General features: G+C 65.5%; 1 protein-coding gene across 2 annotated transcripts; it reads right to left on the bottom strand.

The window, feature by feature from the left end:
- Nucleotides 1-676: 676 nt before the first annotated feature.
- SARS1 (seryl-tRNA synthetase 1) lies at nucleotides 677-7633 on the bottom strand. Of its 2 annotated transcripts, none has more exons than XM_052815316.1 (11): nucleotides 7430-7633; nucleotides 5415-5485; nucleotides 5158-5238; nucleotides 4354-4512; nucleotides 3714-3857; nucleotides 3177-3332; nucleotides 2469-2690; nucleotides 2253-2382; nucleotides 1536-1693; nucleotides 1303-1432; nucleotides 677-1160 (listed from the first exon to the last, which is right to left on the bottom strand). In XM_052815316.1, the coding sequence occupies exons 1-11, from the start codon at nucleotides 7563-7565 to the stop codon at nucleotides 1000-1002; spliced, it is 1548 nt and encodes a 515-aa protein (XP_052671276.1). In that variant the 5' UTR covers nucleotides 7566-7633; the 3' UTR covers nucleotides 677-999. The 2 variants fall into 2 exon arrangements, with proteins under 2 accessions (XP_052671276.1, XP_052671277.1); XM_052815317.1 differs by having other exon boundaries at nucleotides 5375-5485; nucleotides 7430-7534.
- Between the last annotated feature and the right edge of the window lie 367 nt (nucleotides 7634-8000).

Genomic DNA, 8000 nt, shown 5'->3' with positions numbered 1-8000 from the left:
TCGGGCCCAGGGCGTGGGTGCCGGGCAGGACGGTGCAGAGCCGGGCCCGGGGGCCCCGGCAGCAGAACGGGTCGGATGGGTGCGCGGGGGGGGGGAAGGGGGGGACACCCCATAGCCCGGCCGGGTGCTGGGGAGCCGCCCGGGGACCCCCCCGGGCACCCGCCGAGGGCTCCGGTGACTCACCGGGGCCTCTCCCCGCCCTGGCCGGCGGCCCCGGCACCCTTCAAAGGGGAGCGGGAGGAGGGCGAGCCCAACCGGCTCATCGGGGTGCTGTGCCAGGGGGGGCCCAGACGCTCGAGTTCCCTCCCCAGCACCCCAAGGGTGCAGCCACGGGTTTCCCACGCACAACCTGGGGAGCCGGGGGCTGACAGCCGGACCCCCTTTCCTCGGGGAAACTGAGGCACGCAGCCCCCCCCCCCGACCCTCACTCACCGAGTACCCACCTGCGGGGGGGGTCCGGGCTGGCAGCTGGGGCCGAGGCGTGGGGGGCCCCCGGCCCCTCTTTGAATTACAAATGGGCTCCAGCAAGCACGGCCTTTGTCTGGGCCATTGTGCAGGGCTGGCGGAGGCCCCCGGGGGGGGGGAGAAGGGGGAAAGGCAGCCAGAGGCCCCCCCCCCCCACCTCACCCGGCTGGTGCCCCCCCCTTCCCTCCTGACCCCCCCAGGGACACACAGCTCAGCAGTTCTTGGCTTTATTGAATGGAGGGAGAGGACATTTTCCCTCCCCAGGGAAGGGACCAGGGCGCCGGGGGGGGTCCCCGGCCCCACTCGGTGCGGGGGACACACACACCGCAGCTCCGATAGCGTCAGTCCTTCGTCCCGTGGGAGCGCGGTGCTCCGTGGGGGGGGGGAGCCAGGCGTTGACCGGCAGCTCCCTGCCACACACAGGCCCTGAAGTGAAGGTGATGGGCGCAGCCCCAGCCGGCGATGAAGGCAGGATGATTCAGGAGGCCCCAAAGGTCCCTGGTGGGGGGGTGGCGTGGGGTGGGGGCCCAGGACTCAGGCGCTGTTGACACCCATGTTCTGCATCTGCTCCTCCAGCACCCGCTCGCTTCCCCCCCCCGGCTTCTTCTTGCCCCCCTCCTGCTGCTTCTTCTGCTTCTTGGAGAGTTCCTGCTCGATGGGGGCCGGCTTCACAAACCGGATCAGCTCCCGGAGGTCTGGGCAGGGGGGGGAGAGCAGGCACCACGCATCACACCCCCCCAGCCTGGCAGGAGGGAGATGTAGGGGGGGCCACTGGGACCCCCCCACAAATACACACACACCCAGGCTGGGTGGGGAAGAGAGGGTGCTGGGCATTACCTGGGGGCATGAAGTCTCGGAGCTTCTCTGGGACGCGGACGCCCTCCTCCGTCTGGTAGTTCTCCAGGATGGCGCAGATGGTGCGGGTGGTGGCACACATCGTGGCGTTGAGCATGTGCACGAACTCCACCTGCAGCGGGGATACGGCAAAGGGGGGGGTGTGACACGGCGAAGGCGAGGAGGGGACGAGCAGCAACCCCCACCCAGACTCCAGCCCAGCAGCTCGGCCTCACCTTGTCCATCATCTTCTTGGTCTGCCCGTAGCGGATGCGCAGGCGGCGCGCCTGGTAGTCAGTGCAGTTGGAGCAGGACACGAGCTCGCGGAAAGCGCCGGAACCAGGGAACCAGGCCTCCAGGTCCAGCTTCTTACTGGCAGCGTGGTTGAGGGAGCCTAGGAGACAGGGGGGCAGCACTGAGCAGGGGGGGCTCCCACTCCTGCTTGCCCCCCGCCCTGAACGTGCCCATCATAGGGCAGCACGGACTAAAGGGGTGAAGCTTCGGAGGTGACTTTGGAAGTGATGTGGGGCTCCTGCACTGCAGCAGGGAGGCTGGGAAGGGGTGTTTAAACAGGATAATTTTCCTGGGAGAGTTTTCAGGAGGAGTCGGGACACTCAAACTGTCCCTCTGGAAGGGATAGTGGGGACAGTCCTGGCCTGGTGCAGTGCCCACACGCAATCCCGGTGGACCCCGAGCAAAGCAGAGGATCTCTGCAGAAAAGCAAATGTCTCCTTCCTCCACGCCCTGGGGCTGAGATACCTCCTCCCCCTCGCCAGGTCTGGGGACAGACACCACGGGAAAGTGAGGCAGGGACAAAGAAAGCCAAGCTGGGAAGTGGGTCAGGGCCACAGTGACACCTGAGGCGCTGGCAGAGGTGGCTGGTCTCCTCCCGGGCCGCCGCGGCACAGAGAGGTGGCCCTGGTGCCATGCAGTGAGGAAGCCCCTGCCCCTACCCGAGACAATGTTGACGATGTGGTAGGGGATGCCCAGGGACTGGTAGAAATCCTCCGCCGTGGCTATCATCTCCTCAAACATCTCCCACGACTTGTTGTCGTGGGGTGAGGCGTAGACAAACTGCTCGATCTGCAAAGAGAAGGGAACCCCGAGTTGGCGCCGGCCCCGGGTACAGCCCCAAATTCCCGGTGGGAATGCCGCCCTGCTCCTCTCACCTTCTCGAACTGGTGGACACGGAAGATGCCACGGGTGTCGCGGCCGTGGGAGCCCACCTCCTGACGGAAGCAGGTCGACAGCCCCGCGTACTTGATGGGCAGATCCTCTGGCTTCAGCCACTCGTCCCGGTGCAGGGCTGCGATGGGCTGCTCTGAGGTGGCGATCAGGTACTTCTCGTCGATGGAGCTGTCGTCGGCCCTCTCGCTGCCTTTGCCGATCACCTGCGGGGTGGGACAAGAGCCACCGTCCCCTTTCCCCAGCTGCTCCTGCACCTCCGGGGACAGACGGTCCCTGGCAGATGCGCAGGCAGCCGCTCTCCCTGCCTGCACGGGGACAGGCAGCGAGGCTTTCCGGGGCCGGCGCTCAGAGCAGGAATAGGACAGCTCGGGAAAGGGAGCAGCTGCTGTTTGCTGCTTGTTTGGCCTCCTTCAAAAGCCCCAATGGCCTCCTGCCAGTGAGGCTGGGGACGAGCCACCTCCCCGTCACCACATCGCCATGACAACCGCGTCAACCATGAAGATGGACCCCAGAGATAGGGAGCAGAAGGGGACTGCCGAGGCCTCGCCGGGGCAGAGGGGATCTCAGCCGGCTCCCTCCCTGTGGGGGAAGCCACATGGTGGTGGCTCGGTTGGAAAGCCGGTGCCTGGAGGGGCCGGCGGGTGCCAGGCGGTGAGACACGGAGACCCGGCAGGCATTGAGCCACTCACCTTGTAGAGCTCCTCGTCGAACTGGCTGAGCTGGGCCACCTCCTGCATCACCTCCTTCCGCATGAAGAAGGGGGTGTAGACAGGAGTGTAGCCCTTGGCGCGGAGGCTCTGCAGGGCGTACTGGATCAGGGCCTGCTCCAGGAACACCAGAGGACCCTGGGGGACAAGGGAAGCCACCGCCTGTCACACACACTGTGCCATCCCTTCTTGCTCAGCAGGTCCGGGAGCAGGTGGAGCCCACGCCAGCTCCAGGCTGTTCTGTCTGCCAGGCTCAGCATCACCCTCTTGATTGTGGCAGGGATGCTGGAGTGGATCTGGAGGCTACCCAGGCCACGCCAGCAGCACCACCGAGGCCAGAGTCCGTCCGACACGATGAGCCAGCTCAGCGCGAGCTTATGCCGCCACAGAAGCTGCCATCACTGCAGCAAGCTTGTTTCAGGGGAGGAGAAGCCATGACCCCTGCCCCCCCCTCATTTCCCTCAGCTCTCCCTCCGGCTCCAATCGTTTCTGTGCCCCCATGGGGGTCTGGGCTCGCACCTTAAGGAAGTAGCCGCGGCTGCCCGCGACGACCGCCCCCTTCTCTCCCTCGTAACCATCCACCATCACCACCAGGTCCACGTGGGAATACTTCTTCCTGCAGCTGCAGTCACCCCAGACCCGCTCCACCTTGTTGTCCACGTCCTGCACAAAGACAAAGAGGAGGGGGAGCCCATCACCTCAGCTCCCCAGGGCGGTGGTGACACCAGTCTCCATGTTGCACTGGGCCCAGTTTGGGATCCCACACTACAGAGCCTGGAACCCCAGTCCTGATCCCAGCCGGTCACTTATTATGCGGCCACTTGGCAGCCAGCCCAGCCCAATTGTGTTCCCCCAGCAAAATATTCCCGCCAGATGAATGAAAGCAGCGAAGGGAGATCCCAGCCCCCCGGCTGGAAGCGAGTTTCCCATGTATTCCCCCAACAATGGCCGTGTCCAGCGTTGTCTGAGCTGCTCTTTGTCTGCTCCCAGCAGGAAACCCTGTCTTGTCATGCAGATTTCATTCACCCGCCTGCTGATCTTGGGTTGGGGGGACCTCCCCGCAGTGAGCCCCCCGCTTGCCGGCAGTTGTCTAGCTTTGATGAACCGTTGCGGCCGGCCCCGAGTGGCCCTGCAGCTCTGGGAGCACTCTTGTCCCTACCTCGTCGTTGCTGATGGGCACTGAGGGGTGGAGGAGGTTCCCGATCTCCCGCAGGCTCTCAAAACGTTCTGCCTCCAGCCTCACGCGCTCGGCGTCGCACTTGAGGATAGCTTCGTCGATGAGGAGACGGACTTTCTTGATCTGGGATACCTGCAAAGCCTGTGCAGGGACCCAGGTGAGGTGGGGAAGGGAAGAAACTGCTGGGGAGAGGGGGGCTGGCAGCTGAGCACGGTTAATCATGGACCCTTGCCTCACCGACACGGCTTCTGGAGTGAAACTGTGGACTGAACACATCAAACAACAGCCCCGGAGGACAAAGGACCGACATAAGTCAGGCTCTGAAAGGGCCTGAGCAAACTACGGCATCACACAGCGCCCGGCAGGGACGAGGGGGAGCAGTCACCTCCCATGGCACCAAAAGCCAGCCAACACCATGCTCATTAAACATCACGGTTAACGAACTGGGAAAGGGAACGGGCAGGGAGGAAGGGACTTGCAGAGGACATGTAATGACTGAGGCTGCTCAAATCCCCCAGGGAAGCACAGGACGAGCCCTGGGCTGGTGAGCTGCCATGGACCGGGGCTAAAACGGTCTTTAGATGAAGGACACTGAGCAAGAGCTGGTTATTGCTGGCATGGGACAGGGGGGAAATAAGGATCCTCCTGGCAGGGGGTTCAGGCAGTCCCCTCGCTTGGTGCTGGGGCTTTGGGCACCTCATGCCACCAACTCGGGCAATTAAAGGCAAAGCTCTGGACAAACTGGCTGGCCAGTGGCACAGTGGGGGGAGACAGGGTCAGACTCACCCCCAGGACGTCAGCTGTGAGCTCGTCGAGGTTCTGCACACTCTCTGGTACGGACTCGTCCGTCCCCACTGGCTCTTTTTTCTGCAGCAGAAGGAAAAAGAAACCATGGCAAGGTTAAAGGCCAAAGCTCCAGGGTAAAAATATTCCTCAATGATGCGAGGGAGAGGCCTGGAAAGCAGAGAACTAGGGGAGATGCCACCAGTTAGTAATGACCCACCAGTGAATTGCTGCCAGGACCGTCTGCCTTCATGCCTCACCTTCATCTTGTCTCCGATGGTTTTGCTGCACAGGTTCTTCAGCTTGTTCAAGTTATCGGCACGAAACCTGCCTAGAAAGCAGAAGGGAGGGAGCCGTCAGCCAGCCACGCAAGTGGCATTGGGGGCTGGGATCCCTGTCTGGCACCAAGAGGGGCCGTGAAGCCTCAGGCAGGAGCAAGAGAGGGGATGGCAGCTCCAGGAATGTCCATCGCTGCCAGCCCCGGGCATTTCAGAAGGACAAGGGAAGGCTTGATGGTGTGAGAGCGTGGTGTTGGGCTGGCCATGACGTGGGGCAGAGATGCGGGGACCAGAGGGCTCCCACGCAGAGGTGTCATTTGAAAAAAACCAGTGTGACACCGCACTGGGCCACGGCCCCACCAGGACCGCCAGGCCGGGCTGGAGGCACTGAGGGCTGAGCGGATCCAGGGCTCTGGGGCCACAGTGATGAGATTCAGGCTGTTTGATGAGGGGACAGGGGAGGTCCCCCTTGGTGACACCAGGGCTGGGAAGAGCAAAGCCCAGGACACAGCCATCCCCTCCCAACAGGGCAGCCCAAGTCTGAGACACACCAACGCCAGGGATGTGTCAACCCAACAAGGTGACATCCCCATCTGCAGGCAGGATCAGACCCACAGGGGATGATCCAGAGTCAGGAAGCACAAAGGGTTAAGAGCCAGGGAACAGGGCACGGCAAACACGACCCTGGCAGCCTCCCATGGACCCCACGGCACCAGCACCGGCAGACGCGGGATTGCATCAGCCGGCTGCTCGCCAGCGCGTCCTGCCAGCCCTGTGCCTCGCGGTTATGCGCCAGCGCACCCCGCCGCAGCACCCACCACCGCCGGGATGGGCCAGAGTCCCGTGGGGAGGGGGCCAGGGCGCAGCCCCCACCGCCAGCCTGGAAAGCTGGCTGGTCCTGTGGGATGAAAGGCCCTCGGATAAAATTAAGGCAGTGATGACGGCACGGCCGGAGCCAGGGGACGCGCCGGGTGTGATTAAGCAGGGCAGGGCTCATTCACATCAAGGCAACGGGATTAATAAGGTGTTTAAAGCTGCCTCTTTCATCCCGTGGCAGTGGCAAGGGGGACCGGGGTGCCCTGGGAACTGCGGGTTTCTGGGGCACCCACCCCTCCTCGCCTCCCACCACACCCTCCTCCACGCTCAGGCACCCGAAAACGCGGGTCGATGGCAGCTCCCACTGCCGGACCTCCCACGCGGGCCGGGAGCGATGGGGCCTTTGCTCCTGCCCCCTCGAACCGCCCAGGCACGGGTTTACCCCAACATGTGGGGGTGGCACCGTGTGGGCACCCCCCCAGCCCTGCCCAGCTGGATCCTGCAGCAGTGCAGCTCCAGTGGCAGCGTAGGGAGTGGATCCCTGCGGATCACCGGTGGGGCTGGATCACTGGTGGGGATCCACGTGCAGGCCAAGGAGGACCGCCACCAGGGATCTGCCCCCAGGCCTGGGGAGGAGGGACGGGGGATCCACCGGGAGAACCTCTCCCCAGCCCTAGGGAAGGGGGTGAGGGGGATCCACCCAGAGAGAGGCCCCTGGCCCCCGCAGGGATCCACCCACAGGATCCCCCAGTTCCAGAGGGGAAAGAACCACCGAGGAGATCCCCCGGGGCTGGGGAGAGGGGCGGGAGGGATCCCCCAAAGGTCACCCTGCCGCAGTGAGGGCGTTTGGGGATCAATCTGGGGACAGGCTCCTAGCCCTGTGGGGGGTGGAAGAGAGGGATCCCTGAGGGATCCCCCATCCCTGGGGAGAGGAGATGGGGGGCATCACCTGGGGACAGGCCGCCAGGCTGGGGGGGCTGAGAGGGGTCCCCCACCCCGGGGGCATAGAAGAGGGGACATGCCCAGCCTGGGACAGAGGATCCCCTCTGGGAGGGGTGACAGGCCCTCCTGGGGGTCCCCCAGCCCCGGGGGGTGCCAGTTCCCCTCAGCCCCCCCCCTCAGCCCGGGGAGGGTCTGCCAGCCCCCCGGCCCGGCCCGGCCCGGCCCTCCGCCCCACGTACACCTCCGCCAGGCGCCGTCGGCCCGCACCAGCGCGTCCACCAGCGCCGGGTCCTTGAAGCGTTTGCGCTGCATGTCCCGCACCATGGCGGGGTCACCGCCCTTGTCGGCACGGAACAGATCCAGGTCCAGCACCATGATGGCGGCAGCGGCGGCAGCGGCGACTCCTGTCAGCCCCCGGCGGCGGCCGCTCCCCGGCGCGCATGCGCGGAGCGGCGCATGCGCAGAACACCAGACTGCGCAGGCAGCGCCGCCGCCAGGCGGTGCTGGCGGGGGGGGAGAGGGCGCGTCGCGGGGAGCAGCGCCCCCTGGTGGGGCGGCGGCGGCGCGGCGGGGCGGGTGCAGCCCCGTGGGGGGGTCCGAGCATCCCTCGGCACCCCGGGGGTCCCCGGGGACTCTGGGGGTCTGCGTGGGCACCCCCGGGTGTCCGCCTGTCTCCCTGGCTAATCCCAGCCCCCCCCCGGGTATTCTGGTGGTCCCCGGGTACCCCCAGCCCCCCCCCCTCCGCGCCCACCGGCATCCCCGGGGGGCCCTGGGTGTCCCCAAGCGTCCCCCCACAGCACCCCATGGCAC

This window comes from Harpia harpyja, chromosome 19 (genome assembly GCF_026419915.1).
Source record: "Harpia harpyja isolate bHarHar1 chromosome 19, bHarHar1 primary haplotype, whole genome shotgun sequence".
NCBI lineage: Eukaryota > Metazoa > Chordata > Aves > Accipitriformes > Accipitridae > Harpia > Harpia harpyja.
The sequence above is the reverse complement of the archived record's forward strand: the minus strand, read 5'-3'. Positions and strand labels throughout refer to the sequence as shown.

What these genes read in the sequence shown, in the direction of transcription:
- SARS1 (XM_052815316.1), bottom strand. Translation starts at nt 7,565, where the DNA reads ATGGTGCTGGACCTGGATCTGTTCCGTGCCGACAAGGGCGGTGACCCC. An exon ending in TGCCCATCAGCAACGACGAG is followed by an intron (nt 3,858 to 4,353) that starts GTAGGGACAAGA and finishes GTCTTTGTGCAG; the next exon opens with GACGTGGACAACAAGGTGGA. An exon ending in CCAAGAAGATGATGGACAAG is followed by an intron (nt 1,433 to 1,535) that starts GTGAGGCCGAGC and finishes TCCCCGCTGCAG; the next exon opens with GTGGAGTTCGTGCACATGCT.